General features: G+C 42.5%; 1 protein-coding gene across 9 annotated transcripts in view; it reads left to right on the top strand.

The window, feature by feature from the left end:
• The window catches only part of ITCH (itchy E3 ubiquitin protein ligase), a 116,967-nt gene that overhangs the window by 81,441 nt on the left and 14,970 nt on the right, over window positions 1–20,556 (top strand). For all 9 annotated transcript variants that reach the window (XM_073309885.2, XM_073309879.2, XM_073309878.2 and 6 more), the window contains 7 exons: window positions 7,470–7,598; window positions 8,443–8,515; window positions 10,841–10,912; window positions 15,362–15,450; window positions 16,657–16,816; window positions 17,117–17,250; window positions 19,464–19,604. In XM_073309885.2, coding sequence (XP_073165986.1) covers window positions 7,470–7,598; window positions 8,443–8,515; window positions 10,841–10,912; window positions 15,362–15,450; window positions 16,657–16,816; window positions 17,117–17,250; window positions 19,464–19,604 — 798 coding nt within the window. The remainder of the gene's footprint in view (window positions 1–7,469; window positions 7,599–8,442; window positions 8,516–10,840; window positions 10,913–15,361; window positions 15,451–16,656; window positions 16,817–17,116; window positions 17,251–19,463; window positions 19,605–20,556) is intronic.

Raw genomic sequence — 20,556 nt, 5'->3', positions numbered from 1 at the left:
GAGGAAGAGGACGGGGTGTTCGTCGTCTCCGACCATTTGTGAAAGTACAGCTCCCAACCCTACTTCAGAGGCTTTGGTTTGCAGGATAAACTCCTTCCCCCAGTCTGGTGCTGCTACAAGTCTGGGATCTGTGCACAGGGCCGTCTTCAGATCCCCAAGAGCGCCTTCGTCTGCAGCAGACCAATTTATTATGTCTGGGCCCCTAGCTTTGGTTAGGTCCGTTAATGGGCATGCCCTGGTGGCGAAGTGGGGAATGAACCATCTATAGTACCCCACTAGTCTCAAGAAGGCTCTGACCTGTTTTTTCCAGAGGGGTCAGGGCCACTTCTGTATAGCTTCTAACTTGTTGAGTTGGGGCTTCACCATGCCCCTCCCCACTATATACCCGAGGTACTTGGCCTCAGCTAACCTGATCGAACATTTGGAGGGATTCGCCATCAGCCCCACCTTCCTCAGGGTGTCCAGGACTGCTTCCACCTTCTCCAAGTGCGTCTCCCAGTCGGGTCTATATACAGTGATGATGTCGAGAGAGGCCACCGCGTACTTGCCATGGGGTCGCAACAGCTTGTCCATGAGTCGTTGAAATGTAGCAGGAGTGCCGTGCAACCCAAAGGGGAAGACAGTGTATGGATACAGACCTTCTGGAGTTGCAAAGGCCGTATTTTCTTTGTCGGCCTTGGCCAGTGGGATCTTGCCAATAGCCCTTGGTCAGGTCAAGGGTAGACATAAACCATGCTTTTCCCAGTCTGTCAGTTAGCTCATCTATCCGGGGTATAGGGTATGCATCAAATTGGGATACCTCATTCAACTTGCTGAAGTTGTTACAGAACATCCTACTGCCGTCAGGCTTAGACACTAATACCACGGGACTTGACCATTGGCTATGAGACTCTTCAGTGACTCCTAAGGTCAGCATTTTCTGGACCTCTGTCCTGATCTCTTCTCTTTTTTGGCCTCTGGGATCCGGTATGGCTTGATGTTCACTTTCACTCCAGGCTCTGTGAGGATGTGGTGGTGAACCTCAGTATTCCTGCCTGGCTTTTCCAAGAACACATCCTAGTTGCGTTTGATCAGGCTGATCACTTCCAATCGTTGTTCCGGAGTCAACTTCGGAGATATCCCCACCTGGTCGGGCTGGTTGCTTTTAGGGGATGGCGCCCCCAGCGCAACCACCAGATTTCTCTATCCTACCGAGGTTTCAGCAGATTTATATGTTAGATCTGCTTCTGGCGGCCCGGTTGTCGACTTACAGTCGACTTCTCCTATAGCGTCTATTATTTCATATGGCCCCTGCCACCTGACCAGGAGCTTGCTCTCTGCCGTGGGTATGAGCACCATTATTCAGTCTCCCACCTGGAACTTCTGGGTCGCCTCTTAGCGATTGTAGTATGTCTGTTTCGCCTCTTGTGCCTTCTCCATGTGTTCGTGTACAAGGGGGGGCAACTTGGGCTATCCTGTCTTTCATCTGTAACACATGTTCAATGATGTTTCTCCCTGGGTTCAGCTGTTCTTCCCAGCCCTCTTTAGCCAGGTCCAGTATGCCTCTGGGGTGGCAACCATATAACAGCTCAAAGGGGGAGAATCCCATGGAAGCCTGGGGTACTTCCTGTACGGCAAACAGCAAGTAGGGCAGCAGAGTGTCCCAGTCTTTTCCACCACGACTAACCACTTTCCGCAACATGTTCTTCTATGTCCTATTGAAGCATTCGACAAGACTATCGGTCTGGGGATGGTAGACCGATGTCCTGAGGGTCCGTATGTGGAGCATTGTACATAGGTCCTTCATCAGCTTAGACACAAAGGGTGTCCCTTGGTCCGTCAGGATCTCCTTGGGTATCCCTACTCTGGAAATCTGGACTAATTCTTTGGCTATGGTCTTGGTCAGGGCGTTCCGCAGGGGTATGGCCTCGAAGTATCTCGTGGCATAATTTAGTATTACCGGAATATTCTGGTGGTTCCTGGCTGACTTCTCCAATGGCCCTACTAGGTCCATAGCTATTCGCTCAAATGGGATCTCAAGGGCCCCTTTGGTACCTCTACCAATTATTAAGTGTGGACGGGGCCCATGTATCTGGCATTCGGGACAGGACGTACAATATTGTAGGACCGCCGCGTAAATGCCAGGCCAAAAAAACCTCTGCAGGATCTGATCAAGGGTGACCTAGGTGGCCCCGGAACAAATGGCTGTGGGCCAGATCCATCCCACCCCTCTGATGCTTCTGTGGGACCAAGAGTTGTTCTACAACTTGCTCTTGGACCCGGAGTACTCTGTATAGTAGATCGTTCTTAATCACATAACATGGCCCTGGGCCCTTAACTCTCCTCTCCACAGAGACCCCATTTACCTCGACTGCTTCTTTACGAATATTGTTGTGTATTGGATCATTGGCCTGATCCTGACGAAAATTCCTGAGTGTGATCCCCATTTGTCCAAACTCAGGGGGGTCTACCTCAGTCTCCCCTTTGGGGAAAGCCCCTGGGGAACCCGGTTCGACGATATGGTTGTTGATTGCCGGCCCAGTCCCGCTGTTCGTTGAGCCACCTCTTTCCCCTACAAGTGTAGACTTCTGGTATTGGGTCAGGATCTTCGTCCCCCTCCTTTTACCTTCCTTCCGGGGCTTCCCCCGTGGGGAGAACAAATCCTGATCAAATTCATGGAAGGCCGGGGGTGGGGGGGTAGGGAACTGGGTAGGGGAGTTTCGGAACTACTCCCACCGTCACCTTAGTGGGGTTTTCGCGAACTTCTGTTTTTACGGGGATGGTTGGGTAATAGTTGACATCCCCATGCACACAGGATATTCCTGAGCACTAGGCCCAGGATAGTTGGTCCTGCCCTACCAGCTTCCCCGAGATCAACGTGATTGCACTCCCCGAGTCTTAACAACTCGGTGGTCTCTATACCATTCATCTTAACGGGTTTAGTGTATCTATGAGGGACCATTGCAACCCCGACTAGACTTATTAGATCACATGGTCCCCCTATATCTCCCAGTTCACATTTCATGGGCTCTTCTAGATTTGGGCATTGGGCAGCGAAATGCCCTAATTTGCCACAGGTGTAACATCAGTACCCCACTAGGGGCAGCCGCCTATCTTTCAGGATGCTGGGCTTTATCCCCCGAGTCTTTATCCCCCAGTCCTCAAGTTTCTCTGGGACCGCCGGCTGCTTTTCTGCCTCCTTCCTCCCATCCGTTGTCCGGCCTGGCACTCGGGCAAACCGGGGCCTCGGCACGAAGACTTGTCTCCGATTCTGACGCCTGCCTTCCTTCCCCAGTGATCCGAGAAAGTTCTTGGGCTGCTAAGTGCCTCTCTACGTGGGCAACTAGTTCATCATAGGAGGAGGGATCATTTTGACGGACCCATCCTCGTATGTCCAGCGGCAACCCCCTCATGTACCTGTCCAAGATTAGGATTTCCACTACCTTTTCCGGCCCATGGGTCTCGGGGCGGAGCCACTTCTGGGCAAGGCGGATTAAGTCAAAAAGTTGGGACATTGGTGCTTTGTTGTCCCACTCGTGGAAGCACTGGGCCCTTATGGCTGGCGTCACGCCTGACCTTGCCAAGATTTCCGCCTTCAGCTGGGGGTAATCCATAGCTGCTTCCATGGTCATGTCAAAATAGGCCTTCTGGGCTTCCCCTTACAGAAATGGATCCCTGCCCACTGGTCTTGGGGCCAGTCCTCCTGTAGAGCCGTTCTCTCGAACGCGAGGAGATATGCTTCTATATCGTCGTCTGTTGTCATCTTCTGTGAATAGTTGTTTACCCGCAGCGGCCGGGTCCCTTGGGGTCCGTGCGTCAGGGCTTTCAACTGGTTCACTGCTTCAGTCAGGGTGGCTCAATCTTGGGCCGCTTGGCTCATCAGTAATTGGTTCATCTCCTGTTGGATATCTACTGCCTCTTGCTGGGTCACCATCTTTACCCTGGTAGCTTCTTGTTGGGCCACAGTGCCTGTATCAATGCCTTCACTACATCCTTTTTAAAGCCCTGCCCTTAGATGGCTTGCCTCCAAGCCTTACTCACTCACCACATCCCACTGCTGACACCACGTGTGGCAAAGTACCTTGTTCTCCTCAGCAGACTCCGTCCTTTTTAGCCTTGGAGACATCGGCCTGAGCAAGGCAAATCCTTACAGGTAGCACAGGGTCCGGTTATTCCTTTCTCTGATCCGTCCCTTGTGTTTGTTTTCCTTCCCTTCTGGGGCTGGGGGAGTGTAGTCTCTCTTCCTTGACAGGTTCGGTGTCTTGCTGCCCTTAGCCTACTGGCAGCTTCCCTCCTTCTCTCACTCTCTCCTCCCTCTCCTTCGATGCTGGGGAGGGTTTAAAAAGGTCTCCACCAGTTGGAGCTGGCTGAACCTAATTAGCTCCCTAGCAACCCCTTCTCCACCTGAACCTTATTTCCCTGTGATTATTTCCTCAGTGGACAGGGAGGGGCCTTTTAATCCTCTGGGACTAATTACTACCCCTCCCTTTTTTGTAGCTGTTTGTCCTGGGTTTACCACACTGTTTGTCCTGGGTTTACCACATCAGATTGTAGATATCTTCTCCAGTTGTACGTTCTTGCAATGGTCGGCAAAACAAGAAGTCGTCTTCAACCATACTTTCATTCACATAACGTACACACAGTAGCAGAATATCTAGATTAGCTACATCAGTTGATTCATCCAACTGTATAGCATAATGTGGACTATTTTTCACTCTACGTACAATTGTGGTCTCTACATTATTTGACATGTCATTAATTCTTCGTGACAACGTATTATTGAACAAAGGTACCATGTCAATCCTTTCTGCAGCCTTTTCTCCGAGCATGCAATGAACTACGTCTTTTATACATGGACCAATCAAGCTCTCTGCTATGGTATGGGCTTCTGATGCTTTTGCTACTCAGTAGCTCACGCAGTATGATGCTTCAAGGGCATTTTCATTATCAGTACTTGCTTTGGATATAAAACTGGTAATGTCACTTTTCCTCTCAGCTAATTTTCACCTGAAAAAATCAACGGGCTTGTCGAGTTGTGCAGGATGCCTAGTTTCTAAATGGCACTGAAGTAGAGAAAGTTTGAGGTTTCTGTTTGCTAGAACATCACCACAAATCTCTCTCACTGGTTTTGGACATCTTGATCATAGAATCATAGAATATCAGGGTTGGAAGGGACCCCAGAAGGTCATCTAGTCCAACCCCCTGCTCGAAGCAGGACCAATTCCCAGTTAAATCAAAATCAACTGAGCTCCACAGATCACCAGTGCATGTAAAGCCATATTTTATATAATCATTGTCATATTTTCTTTTCTTTGTAAGTGACTTTCCAGGACCATCATGATCATTAGATTTAGATTTTCCACAGTGTGGACTTGAGGAAACACTAGCGGATTCTTGCGTCTTTACACTTTCCTTTTTCAGCGACTTATCCATTGAACTTGTGTACAAAAGTTCTAATAAAAATAAGACTGCTAACAACCAACAAACTAGAAAATGAGAAGATTCACTCAAGTCTCACTGAAGCAAAACAGCACTCCAGAGAGAATGACCATTACTGAGGCACCTTAAATACTGCTACACTGTCTACAACGTGCTTCCTGCTAGTTTGGCTCGCAAACAGCTTTTCTTCCGCCATAAGCTCCGTCCCTATGAGGGTGCCCTGTGAGGGACAAATTAGCTTGGACCACTCCCCACGTCCAGTGTGGCTCCTGCTCACTCTGCCCTCGATGCCAGCTTCCCCTGTCTGACAAGGACAGGAGTCCAAGCTGCCACCTGTGCGCCTGGGGTCTCAGCTCCTGTCCTGCCCACCATAGGACTCAGGCTACTGGCCCCGCACTGGGGTCTGGGCTGCCAGCTCCGCACTCCGTGGGGCTCCAGCTGTTGGACCCCATTGACTACCCCAGTCAACTGAGCTCCACTGAGCTTGGGCTGCAGGTCCCACTGACCGCTGGGGCTCGGGCTGCCAGCCCCAGCTGCCCAGCTCCACTCTCCCTGGGGCTCGGGCTGCCAGCCCCACAAGGAGCCCTGGGGTTCGGGCTTCCGGCTCCCCCGCTGACAGGGGCAGGGCTCGGGCGCCAGTCCCAACTGCCCTCCCCGCTCTCCCGCTGTCTGCCCTGCAACCAGGTCTCACCTGCTGCCTCCAATGCCCAGGGTTCCCTGGCCGCCATTAGTGAAATTTTTCTGGTAAACCCCCAGGGGTTCACGAACCCCAGTTTGGGAACCACTGCTTTACAGCATAGCACTAGAGCAGGGGTTCTCAAATTCCATTGCAGCGCAGTCCCCTTCTGACAACAACAATTACTACACATCCTCAGGAGGCAAGGACTGAAGTCTGAGCCCGCATGAGCTCGGCTGCACCGGACAGGAGGGGCCAAAGCCAGCTCTGGCGACACCATTAAAACAGAGTTGCAACCCACTTTGTGATCCTGACCCACAGTTTGCAAACTGCTGCTCTAGAGCATGAGAACCCAAAAGTTAAACATACGTGTCTTTTTAAATTATTTATTGTCCAAGCTGAAAGAGCTGCATAAAGTAGACAGGAAGCATAAATAACAAATGTTAATTTAAAAAAAAATCTGTCAGATTATTAAGATGAAGGTAGAGTGGAACTGAAGTTCCCTTAAAGAAGGTGGAGTATTTCTATATATACTTTTTAGTTTATGAAATATAGAACTTGAGGGAAATGTGCAAGCCTCCTGTTAGGAAATAATACAAATAAGTAGTAACTACAAACTACTGCTCAAAATCTCTTGACCTCCTGATGAGACATGCAATACCTTCAGAGTGGCTGTGTGGAAACAATATGTTCTGAGAGCAAGAGTTACTGCAGGGATGTTACCATTCAGATCCTCCAGTTATCATCACCGGGACTTCCAGCAAAGTGTGAAATGAGAACCCCTGATATTTTTGATTGTTAAATTTACCACACAATGTTTGAAGCCATCCTAAATGATAATGGGTCAGTATAAAGGGGACAGTATTATTTTGATTTTGCTTTGAAGTTGTCTTACTATTTCTTGGCAATTTTTTCAAAGATCTGTGCAGATATTAATGGGGTGGTGATATCTCTGACATGCTATATCTTTCCTCTTTGACCGCCGTAATTATATGAATAATAGCAAATGCTGTTTAATAAAATTACTGTGATTTTTAAAAAATCTGGTTACACTGTCAAACAAAATTCTGTATGTTGAGGAGAGAAAACATCCAGAAACTTTACCAGTTTTCTTCAGATTGCTATTAGATATTGGTTTTTCCTTCTTTGTAGTTGAATTTACCAAGCTGATATTGATTATTCTGGTCTCACTGTGGTATCTGACATTAAAATTTAAGAGTAAAGCCAAGTAGAAACAAATCAAACAGAAAATTCCTCAGAGAAATCACCACAAGTTTTCCAGAATTTCAGCTAATTTGTGTTGTCCCTATCCATGATCAGTTGACAGAATATATTAACTTGATCAATTATCTTTGTATTTTCTTGTGTCCCATAGTCAATTAAACGAGAAACCCTTGCCAGAGGGCTGGGAAATGAGATTTACTGTGGATGGCATTCCCTATTTTGTGGATCACAATAGAAGAACTACAACGTATATAGATCCCCGCACTGGAAAATCTGCTCTGTAAGCCTTTATTCAAGAAGACAAACTATATTACACTGAGATTTTTTTACATATGCTTTGTTTAACAGGTATTGCCAAGTATGGTTTTTGTTTTTTTTTGTTTAGTGTTTTTTTGCAGAAGGTTTTTGGCATACCAGTAGAGCTTTTAATTTCCCATTATCTCTTCTACTGAGAATCTTCAACATCCCTGAATATTTTTTTCCCCCTACGTACACCGTATTTTGAATGCTTTACAATTCCTAATTCTTGAGGCCCCTCTGATGGCTTGGATCTTTCCAGCCGAGTACTAGATAAGACTCTTTGGCCTCTAACTAAGCCACTCAGTCAATAAAAACTATTGTGCTAATGCTGTGTCCTCCCTTCTCCTTCTGTGTATTTTAGTGTGCAGGTAGATGCAAATTCAGTCCTTTAATATATTCTAGCATCCAGAGAACCAGGAAGTGGATGTATGCAGAATTGACATGCCAATTTAAGTCAGGTTGGATACAAGTAGATTGGAAATTGGGGTTGGCATTTAGTTAATTTATTGAAAGAATCTTCTTGTTAACTTTGGGTCAACAAGACATCATTTTTTAAAAATTGCATATGAACCCAGAATCTTTCTAATAGATGCATTTTGCAAGTTAAAAATAAATGTAAAGTAAATTACTCTTAAGGATTTTTTTTAAAAAAAGAAAAAAAAACTTTTGTGAATGATGGCCTTTCCGAAGCATTCACACAATTAGAAAACTGGTTTGTTTAACCAGCCAGGTAAACCACATAGCTTCATAATTGTAGTATTTTGAAGCTGTTATCTTGACTTTCAGCAGTGTTTCAGAAATTTATTTTTTCTTCCTGTTTCCAGAGACAATGGGCCCCAGATAGCCTATGTGCGTGACTTCAAAGCGAAGGTCCAGTATTTCCGGTTCTGGTGTCAGGTAAAAAAAAAAAAAATTAACCTTGGGAATGGCTTTGTTGAAATGTGTCCTCTAAAGCTGCATCCAAACAGCTTCAGCTGGGACCATCTAAAAACATTTGAAGCAATTTAGATTAATACAGCTGGCCAGCATGCACTGGCATAAGCTTTAAAACTGAGTAACTATCAGGCTTCAACATGGTTTTAAAACTTTTTAAAACAAAGAAGCGTTCAGTTTTGTCTTCCACAATTATTTTTGTGGTAACATTTCTAAAAGGCTCAATACAACAACTTATTTCTGCTCTTCTTGTACAGAAGTTTGCATGAAGACATTTAATGGAATTCAGTGTAGATAATGTGGAGTTAGTTTCTGCTTTAATTCCATACTTACAAGGCAGGAAGTCTAAGTCTTCCTAAGTATTTTTGTACTTTGATATATCCTTGAAGCGTCAAACAAATGTACTATGTGGCAAATTAGCTCATTCTGGTGATTAGACATACATATTGATATGCAGGTCTTTATACTCAAAACTTCCCACTTATCAAGAGAATAAATCCCTTGGTCTGTAGCATAAGACCAAAAAAGTCTTAGGCTATGTCTATATTAGATACCTTACAGCAGCACAGCTGAACCACTGCAAGGTCTCCCGTGTAGGTGCTCTGAGCCAACGGGAGCGAGCTCTCTTGTCGGCATAATTAAACCACCCCAACGAGCGGCCATAAATATGTCAGCGGGAGAGCGTCTCCCACTGACATAGCACTGTACGCACTGGTGTGTCTGGTGGTGGTGAAACTTATGTTGGTCAGGGTTTGTTCTTTTGTTTTGTTTTTTCTCACACCCCTGACCAACAAAAGTTGTATGGACAAAAGTACTAGTGTGGACATGGCCTTAGGCTCGAAGGATAACATTCTCAAAAGTGTGAAGTGACTTAAACGCCTGAGGAGCTGTCTACAGGAACAGATAGTTTGCAGCAAGCTGTAGTGTGGTCTACCCCGCACTAACCTGCCAAGGACTAGCAGCCTCTATGAGCCCTGGTGATGTACATTAACAGTTAATGTACTTTGATCTAGTCCTCTTTGAAAAGGAACCTAGATCAAAGCGCATTAACAGGCTGTTAGCGTGCGTCAGCAGGGTCTGCAAGAACAGTTCATCCACATTGGGCTAGTGCAGGGTAGATCACATCCCCACTTGCCAGGAACCAGTTGTTCATGTAGGCAGGCCCTCAGCTTCATTGACTTTTATAACTTAAGCCAGGTCTACACTACAGAACTCTATTGGTATAACTGTCGCTCACGGGTGTGAAAAATTTGCACCCTGAGCAATGTAGTTATACCGACCTAACCCCCCCTGTAGATTGAACCTATGTAGACAGGAGAGCTTCTCCCATTGATGTACCTACTGCCTCTCAAGAAGGTGGATTAACTACACTGATGGGAGAAGGTTTCCCATAGGCATAGTAACATCTTCACTAAAGCGCTACAGTGGCGCAGCTGCACCACTGTAGCGCTTTAGTGAAGACAAGCCCTTAAGCCAGTGGTCCCCAAACTGTGGGATGTGCCCCCTGTGAGGGGAACATCTTCGGGGGGGGCCCAGGCCGGCCTCCATGGGGGGCAGAGAGGGAGCACCACCCAGCTCTGCTCCGGCCCCTGCACACAGTACCAGCTCCACTCCTGGCCCAAGCCCTGCTCCCAGCTGTGGCTAGGCTCCCCGTTCTCGGCTGCTAGCTCCTGGCCGCAGCCCCCAGCCTGGCCACGACTCCGCTCCTGACCCAGGGGGGTATGGACACATTCCATTCCTGGGGAGGAGGGGGGCACAAGAGGAAAAGTTCGGGCACCAATGTCTTAGGCTCATAAGTCACTCAGGATCTACTTTGAAAATTAACAGAGACACTGGCATCGATAATTTTGCAGTTTGTATTTTTTGTGAGGAAAATAAATTTAAATATAAATCAGTTTAAAACTGAACAGCTTTCAATTAAATTTGGGTGAGCAGTTTGTCTTGTTGAGAAGGGACTATAGATCTAGGCAAATTATCACATTGTGCTAGGTTATTATATTAGAACCTGTTTAAAACTATATCATGGGATCATACATGTCGTAGTGATATCAAAAGCAAATATTTATATTACCATAGTGCCTTAGGCCCCATTGTGCTAGGTGTTGTACAATGAACAAAAGGACAGTCCTACCGCCCCCAGTTTTGATTTTGTTTTTCTGTTTCACATAGGCCAGACAGATTCACCAGTCCCTTTTCTAATTTCTGTTAATTTTGTCTGAATGCTTATTCAAAACACTTATTTAAAAGCTGTATATATATATTTCACTTTTGAAACATTTTGCATTTCAGCAACTGGCTATGCCACAACACATAAAGATTACAGTGTCCAGAAAGACATTGTTTGAGGACTCATTTCAGCAGGTATTGTATTGTTAACACATGCTTGCTTGCTTTTGTATACAAAGCAGTACTGGGCAAATTTTTTGAACTTTGTAGCTGAAAGAGAACATCACCCTTAATCTTTCGATATCTTAGGACTTGTCTACACTACCCGCCGGATTGGCGGGCAGCAATCAATCGAGCAGGGGTCAATTTATCACGCGATAAATCAAGTGCTCTCCCATTGACTCCGGTACTCCACCAGAATGAGAAGCACAAACGGAGTCGATGGGAGAGCGTCAGCTGTCGACTTACCGCAGTGAAGACACCACGGTCAGTAGATCTAAGTACATCAACTTCAACTTCCCTATTCACATAGCTGAAGTTGTGTATCTTGGATCGACCCCATGCAGTAGTGTAGACAAGCCTCATTAATGATGGTTAAAGTGATGATTTTTTTAAAAAGCACTCATTATGCTATTCCTGGAGTAAATGCATAATTGGATACACAAGGCAATGTTAAAAACTTAGCATACAGCTGATATCTCTGTTTGGTGCTTGTGTGTATCAAAAAGATTACATCATAATTGTTTTGCCTCTCTTCTACTGCTCTGACAAGAATACATGTATCATTAACTGGTGTTTTAATTATTCAGGTTTGCTATACAGAAAACCACAGTCTTTAGCTGGAAGTAAATCCGTTTAAAGAATATTTAAAAGGTTTTTAAGAAAAATAAATCTTCCTTCAAATGATAGTCCACATGGATTCGACTTCTGGTGTGCATGCACGTTCTTTTGGCCAGCAGTGTCTGTGGGGGCCACACCTGCACCTTAGACATCCTTCCTTTCCTCCGTCCTCCCCAGAAAAAAAAACACTAGAGGGCATAAAGAGTGGAGAGGGCCCAGCCATCCCTCCGTTCCTTCTTTCTGCCTGTAGCAATGAGACAGAACTACTGCAATATCTCCTGCTTGGTGCACTATATTTAATTTTTTTCTTGGCTAGTTCATCAGTTCGTACAGTTTTCCTTGTTATAATGTCCACTGCCATTTTAAAAAAAAACTAAAACAAAAGCAAACTTTTTTTCTGTTAGGTTGAGAGACAACACCTCGTACTAGGGTCTAGCTGCTATGAATGAAACAAAGTCTTCAGCATTCAAAATCTGCTGTTCTTGTGACACAGCTATTCTGCTTTAATGGTGATCACTGCCCGTGCCTTTTTTGCCTTGGAGAGGGGTACATCCCCAATAAATGCTCGATCTGTCACTCCTCCAAGAGACCACAGAAAGCAGGAGGTCCATCTCAAACTTTTTCTTCTGGAGTGCTCAGTGAGTGCCTTCTCAAGACTTGGTGGGCCCTTTCTTCTCAGCTTCTAAGAGTCGTCGTCTTCTTCTAGTGCTCCTGTGAGCTGTAGCTCAGCTTCAAGCTCCCTGGCTAACTCTTCATTGAAGAGATCAAACCCTTTAGCTGCTAAGACCTCTTCCATCCAGTCATCAGAAAGGGGTAGGAGTGCAGTGAGTGCAGACCTAGGTCACCATCTCTGGTGCCTACTAAAAGGAGGCAAAAAACTTCACCAAGCCACTGTTTAACCTCATGCTGCAATTCATGGTCCAAATTGAGTCTCTCTGATGCCTCCGCAAGACCAGTCACCAGGTATCTACGGTACTACTTGAAACTACTACTTATTCTGGGACTCCAGACAGGGTATCTCCTCTTTTGGAGGAAAAACTTCCTGTCCTTCTGAACGTAGCAAGGAGTTATTCCCCATCCATTCACCTCACAGTCACTCTTATGGGCCATACTGGTCTGAGAGGGACTTCAGGACTCTCTATTACAAACATAGACCCCAGGGGTCTCCTGGGGAATATTGACCAAGTTATCCAACCTATCGCCCCAGCCCCTTACCTCTGCAATGTGCAGTCTTTCCCTTATTGGGCTCCTCGGGGTATTCAATTTCCTTCCTCTACAGGATGTTGTAGTTCTACTCAAGAGGACCAATTGTACAGTCCCATTCTCTGTACTGGCAAGATCATAATAGCAAGAAAGAACATCTGCAGGATGCAGAAGGGCAATTGATTCCAGTAGCAGTATCCTCTTCCTTACCAGACAAGGCAGTAGTCTCTTCTATTCCTAGCAAGCCTGATGATTTTAAGATTTTTCCAGGTCTTCTATGTGATATGGCAGAGATCTTGGAGATTCCTGTGGAGGTAGTTCAAGCAAATTCCAAAAATTATTGGATATTCTGCACTCCTCCATACCTGGTAGACTTGCTATGCCTATTAATGAAGGGCTTTTGGAACTGGCAAAAGAAAAAAACTATGGCAGACCACAGAATCAGTGGTATCCATGGCTTAAAGAGCAGATAGATTTTGTCAGATCCTTTCCCAAGTGGTTGAATATTTCTACACCCACCCAGTTCCAGGATCCCTGGTATTGATGGTGGTGCACAGGGGGTCCAATAACAACACAAAGAAACTTGCATTTTTTGGAAGGAAGACCTATTCCTCTGCAAGTCTGCAGATGTGTATTTCAAACTATCAGGCACTTTTGTCAATACATGACTACATCAGTTGGGAGAAGGTATCACAATTTTATAGGACAGCTCTCACAAGAATGTAGAGAGGGTTTGAAATCCATTTTGTCTGAAGGTCAGCCCGAACATTCCTCAGGCTGTTGCGTGCTTATGATACAGTAGCATGTTCAATGGCTACTTCCATCACAATGCACAAGGCTTCATGGCTCCATTCTTCTGGAATACTAAACAAGGTCCAAACAATGATTGAGGACCTCCCATTTGAAGGTTTGCGACCTATTTAATGCCCGTACTGATGAAGCCTTGCATCCTTTGAAGGATTCAAGAGCCATTTTCTTCTCCTTGGGACTACATGCCAGTGTCTAGTAGGAAACAGGCCAGATCCAAAGCTTCATGAGACAGAGACCCTCTGCTTATTACTACAATCCAGAGAGGACACTGAAGCCACTAAATAGGGAGCAGACATTCCAATGCAGGAGACCTTCTGTCTTTTCCTTCTCTACTGTGTGTCCCATGTGTACTTGACAGCAGTAAGTTTGACACCATTGTTGAGAACTAGTCCGAACCATTCCAAGATCTCTTTTCCCCCCATTTGGCAACTGCCATTTTATTTTGGGAAGCCTGGACTCTGATTACCTTAGACCAGTAGGTCTTCAAAATTTATAAGCAAAGGGGTATTTTATCCAATTTCAGTCACTTACTATCCCTACTCTCTTTCCCCATCCATCTTCAAGGACCCCTCTCACAAGACATTATTAAAACAAGAAGTGGATTCCCATCTAAATTTCAGAACAGTGGAAGAGGTGCTTCTGGAATTCAGAGGGAAGAGGTTTTACTTCCATTATTTCTTTAACCCCGAAGAACAAGGGAGACTGGTACATGCTTCTAGATTTGAGAGATCCAACAAGTTCAACCATCACTTCAAATTCAGGATGGTAACTCTGGCAACCCTAATTCCCTCCTTAGATCTCCACGGCTGGCTTGTGGCTCTTGGCCTGCAAGATGCCTACTTTCACATTTTGACTCACCTGGCACATAGAAAATAACCCAGATTCCAAATAGGAGCCTCTCACTACCAGTACAGAGTCCTGTCCTGTCATCTTTCAGCAGCACCAAGAATTTTCATTAATAGCGGTTGAATTTCGTGGAAGTATAGAATTTAGCATCGCAACTGCGGATAGCTAGGAAAGCTCTTAAAATATGGCTTTCATTCCAAATTCAAGGTCTCATGGGAGAGCACAAACTGGTTGTCCTTGGACAAAGATTTATATGAAATCACCACATCGACTGGATTGTTGTGAATGTCTGCTGTCTGACCAAATCAGCACAGTCACAAATTTGGTATTATGCCAAAAATAGCACTAAGGAAATTGCTTTGTAGAATCCAACTTTCTTCTTGGAACCAGAAATAAATATGGCCTGTCTGTAAAGATGAGTTTTATCTTGAAAATTATATTGCATCTACTTGTGGGCAGAAACTGTGGAATGGAAAATGTGAATTTGTAAACACATTTTAAAGAATTTATATTGTGGCTTTTTTAGTTGTTTAGCATGTCTGTTAGAGACTTCTCTCGTATTCTTCCTGGCTAGCTTACTATTTAGTGTGACATCTTGGTGGTCCTCAATAGCCCCGTTTTCTTTTTGGATTAGCCACTGATTTGGGGTCCAGATTTTCATCCTTTTTATAGTTGAAAGACTATACTTGTTAGACTAATACATTCCATTTAACAATTCTTATATTCCTTTCTGTCTCACTTTTACACCTTTCATCTTCTGATCCGCTGGATAGAAATGTTTCTGCCAAGCCCTCAAACATTTCCTTAAATATTGCTTTATTCACTGCACCTAGTTCACTTCATGGTCAATGAAAAATGTGATTTACACACTATTGGATAGCAAATAGTAATATTCCAAGACCAGCTGCTTTTATTCTTTATAACCATGTTTTTTCTTTCACTAAGATAATGAGCTTCAGCCCTCAGGATCTGCGAAGACGCCTGTGGGTCATTTTTCCTGGAGAAGAAGGTTTAGATTATGGAGGTGTTGCAAGGTAAACTAAAGAAATGTGTGTTTCACATAACAAATCAATCTGAACACCTCATTCTATGAATATTTGGTGTGAAAGATTCCCACAAGGAGATGTTTTGTTTGCTGTCTTTTTAATATGCCAATGAGAGTTTTCCCCTCTCTCTCTATAATATCACCTCTCCAATTCTAAAATGCATTGTCAAAACTATTGTAGGAGGATGCGTCTTCCTGTGTGAACATATATAAAGTTTAAAGTGCCTCAGTAAAGTTTAGAGCAAGCATTTATGCAACTCTGCACAACTCATAAGACAAAACCATGAACTGCAGATTAGAGATTTATTGAAATACCTACTAAATGCTTGCTTATTCATTATTCTCAAAATTTGCTTCATGTGCAAGTCTTTTTATAGTACTTAAAATGAATATGCACAGACTACTTGCAGATCTGTTTTTGCTATACTTTGTTTTCTTTATATGCAACATTACAAATGTAACCTTATTTAGTATTGTCAATGTGATGTAAAATGCAAGATGACAATATTGTGACGGGAGAGACAGTAGTATATTTCATGCGATTTGCTTTTTAACCTTGGGATTATACTTGAATTTTAATTTGAAAATAAATATCAAACACACATGCTTCCTACCAGGAAATTCTAATTTGTATTTAGTCTTAAGGTTAAAAAGTGAATTCTTGAACTTATGCTGCCAGCAAAGAATTGGAACCAAGTTGTAGTATAATATGGATACCTCTTCCGCAAAAGGTGATAGTGATAATTTTTTTAAAATATGAACCTGTCAGAATTGATCTCTACCAGATTTCCTGCTTCTCTTTGAAAAGCAGCCCTTGTAAATATCTGCCACAGAAAAAAGAAATTAACTTTCTAAACGAGAAATGCTCACTGAACATAAGCACCCAGGCATATGTTAATGGGTACAATAAACTAAAGCTTAATTCAGTGATGTCCTCATTTGAGAACTAGCCAACTCTGGGCATTAGACGTTCTACTTTTTTGAGCTGCATTAGTAAACCATGTAGCGTACTGACACCTACTGTCTGTTAGCAATTGGTAACTTAATAATTTTCTGGACAGGCCAGTTTTACCAGTTGAGCACCAGCCAATCCCTAAAATAATTTTTAGCATATGTAGTAGCAAGGATACTTTCTAATGTCATCCCATTTTCTTTTGAAGTCTTCATGATTTTTTTGTTTTTTGTGTGGTTTCAGGGAATGGTTCTTTCTGTTGTCACATGAAGTGTTGAATCCAATGTATTGCCTGTTTGAATATGCAGGGAAGGATAACTACTGCTTACAGATAAACCCAGCTTCTTACATTAATCCAGACCACCTGAAATACTTCCGTTTTATTGGCAGATTTATTGCCATGGTAAGTTCAGATAATCAGTGCTCATCCACCATAGTGTGTGTTTATTTTTAAATGGTTAGTTTAAAACACAGCAGTTGTTTCAAATCAAGAGATGAACTATTTAGTGCTTTGTTGCCAGATGGCTGGCTGTAACAGCTAATACATTCAGATCACATTTTGAGGTGTGCCATTAGTAGTGATGGTATTACAGAACATCTTACAACACCTTTGGGCTCCAGGGTTTATTTGATACACTATACTGGAATATTAGGTAACCAAGCATCCTTTGGATCATTCCTGGTCTGTTTTCATGTTTTTTAGGCTTTGTTCCATGTGAGATTCATAGATACAGGTTTCTCTTTGCCATTCTATAAGCGTATCCTAAACAAGCCGACAGGACTCAAGGATTTAGAATCTGTTGATCCAGAGTTTTACAACTCTCTCATCTGGGTAAAGTGAGTTTCTAACTTTCTAATTCGTTCTTTAAATAAAAATCCAGATGTTTTTGATGTTTCATTTTATTTGTGTAATTTAGATGTAAATTTGAAATGTTTTGCAGACAGATTTTGAATAACAGAACTGTATAAATTGCAGACCAGCACTGAACTTCTTGCATTTTACTATAATTCCAACCTACATGTTCAGTAGTTCGGTAATGCTAAGGTTAACTGTCCTCCATAATTCACTAAATATTGCATAAACTAGAATTCTGTTTCTGCTTGTTTTCCCATTGAATTAATCTGAGCATAAGCAGTCTTACACATTGTTGGAAATAGAAATGTCTGAATAGATAATCAAATATTGTTTCCCTAACAGTAGATTCAATATTTTAAAAAAAACATCTTCAGTGTAAGTTAATGTAAAAGGTGTTTCAGTGGAATCAGCTAATACCCAAGCCCAGTATTACTTTTCTTTTTATGAAAAAACAAAACCAAAAATAGGCCAAGTATTAGGATGTCTGAAATGAACAGTTAGTGGATCTCAACTTATCCTCACTTCCATCTAATCCTTCATCAGTCACCCCATCCAAATTCTACTTGTCTCATAAAACTTTCAAAAAAATATGCTCCATAGTGTGTAAAAAAAAAAAAAAAAAAAAGTATTTCTAAAGCATTTAAAGCACTTCAAAGTTAAACTTGATTAAAACCCCTCTGCCTCTTCGTATCCTTGACTCCTCTGCTTCCTTGCACCCCCTCCTTTGACCCCATGACCTTTCACCTCTTTTCTCTCCCATCTATGCCCTCTCAATATCCTGTCCATGCTCTATGCACCCGTACCTCATAGTTTTCCCCTACCTTGAAGGGCCCTTCTCCCCTGCAAGGGAGACAAAACAAATTTAGAGTTTGTTGGCCCAAGTCATTTTGGAAAGTTGAGTAAAAACAAGTTATAAAACTTCAGGTGTATTTAGAAAACATCATAACTTTAAGATTTTTTTTAAGCAAACTTCCAGAAAAAACTCTATTCTTGATTGAGGTGTAATATTAAAAATTTCAGTAAGATTAATTACTTTCTGGGGAAAGTGGAGGAAGATTTGAAAATAACGCCAAAAAATGGAAAGCTAGATTCAACCTGATGATTAACAAGGAGCTGATCCATAATAATGTAAATATAAGAGAAAAATGGGCCCTGTGGATGTCATCAGTAGCAAAAACTATAGGATTGTAGTTATTATTTATAAAGCATCTGCATTGCTGGAGCACTCAAGATGCTTTATTTTATAATAAAATAATATGAAGAATGTAGTTTTAAAACGCCTTATAAACTTAACAAATAAAAACAGGGAGGAGTCTCTTTAAAATGAAGGAAATGGAAACTGGGAGTAGGAAACAATAATTACAAGTATTTTAAGGGTCAAACTTAAAAACACTTTTTGGAATAATAAATTTTAATAAAAAGACAATACTTACTTAGTTCTACTTGAGTGCAGGGGACTGGACTGGAAGACCCCTTGAAGTTCCTTCCAGTCCTACATTCCTATGATTCTGTGACACTGAGCTATATTTAAAACTAGGGAGAAATTGATTGAGACAGGTTTCATAAAGAAGTCAGTCCCACACCTGCAGAGTCACCACAGAAAGGCCCAGTGGCTTAGCAGTTTAAGACTGAGTGAAGGGAACTTTAGCTAGTAATTGGGGTTTGAGCAAGGTACCCATGAAACTGAGGCTTAGAAAGGAAGTATAATCACTAGAGCTTATATATTTATCAGCTTTAAAGTCAAAAGTTCCATCATAAAATCAGCTTGGTATATCATCATCAGCTAAAGGGGGGGAATGCAGGGATGCATTTTTTGATACAGTACGATCACGTTAACTCCAGATATCAAGTACTTCACTCTGCATAAGCTGAAAATGGCAGAAAAGCCCTGCTGAAAGACCTACAAGAGGGAAATAACAATAAACGATCCTTGTAATCATGAGAGGGCATGTGTTGCTGATGCAAAGCCATCCAACTAAATTACTGTTTAGCCTGCACACATTGTACAAGTAGAAAAGTGTACATGTAGCATTAGAGACATAGCTTTTATTGGAAAGTAGTCAAAAGTGATTCTTAACTTGAGTCATGAACTCCAAAAAAGTTTATTTAATAAGACTCTTGATTAAAAACCTCATCTAATTGGCACAGGATTTCTTTGCAGTTCTTTACAATACGTGGTGTTTGCTTCTTGCAGAGAAAACAATATTGAAGAATGTGGCTTGGAAATGTATTTCTCAGTGGATAAAGAAATTCTAGGCGAAATAAAGAGCCATGATTTGAAACCTAATGGTAGCAACATTCTGGTCACAGAAGAAAATAAAGACGAATATATTAGGTAAGAACAAATGAAGTTTTTTTTAATCTATTCCTTTACCTCCATCTATTTCTTTCCCTAGTTAAAGCAGGAATTGAATTTGTCTAGCTACATAATTTAAAGCCCACAGAAATACTTTAAATGAACAACTCATAATGTTAGCAGCAAGTGACTGTTCTGGATGTTGTTTCTGAAAAGTGACTTTTAAAAGAAGCTGAAGAGCCACTTTTATACTGAAGATGTTCAAGCTTAATGTCCAATATGCTCTGGTAGTCAAAAATCTGAACGTTAGATTATAAACCATTTCAGAGTCTACTGAGATACTAGCCTACCACTTTTATACTGTCAGATTTAAAACTTTTGTTTACATGTCATGTGTTTTTTAATGTTTCTTTCTTATTGTCTGTTTATCAAAAATATGTTTAGAAGTTCTGTTCTCAGCCAGTTGTCTGTTAGTTGCACCTGTAGTGCAGTCAAAATGCTTATTTTGTGATGTCACAGTCAGAGGTCTGGAAAACATGGTGGTAAATATGAGATTGACTTCACCACAGGAACATTCTGAAGCTGTGTTGGGTGGGAGGGATTCTTTATTTGAAAAAGACACTGTTATGTTGAATACTAGCAAAGGGAATGCAGGAGTGTATGGGCCAAGTGAACTTGTTAATATTGAAGTCAATTCCTCCAAATTTGCTGTAGTACGAAAACCCTCCTTACAGATATGGACTTTCTGAAATAATACCTTACACCAGTGATGTGTATTGGAGGCAGAGAATAAACTCAATCTCATTTTTTCATTTCTAAATGATTTATTCTATTAAGATTACTGTTGGTTGGCAGGTCTTGGTATAATTACATGACTGAGCTGTGATAGTGTCGAACATTTCTAAATAAATAACACCAAGTCACACAAAGGGTAACACATTAGATAGGGAACACTTTTATATTTTGGAAGATATTAATAGAAAAACCCCTG

This window comes from Lepidochelys kempii, chromosome 13, assembly GCF_965140285.1.
Source record: "Lepidochelys kempii isolate rLepKem1 chromosome 13, rLepKem1.hap1, whole genome shotgun sequence".
Lineage (NCBI taxonomy): Eukaryota > Metazoa > Chordata > Testudines > Cheloniidae > Lepidochelys > Lepidochelys kempii.
Note: the sequence above shows the minus strand (reverse complement) of the source record. Positions and strands in the feature narration are given on the sequence as shown.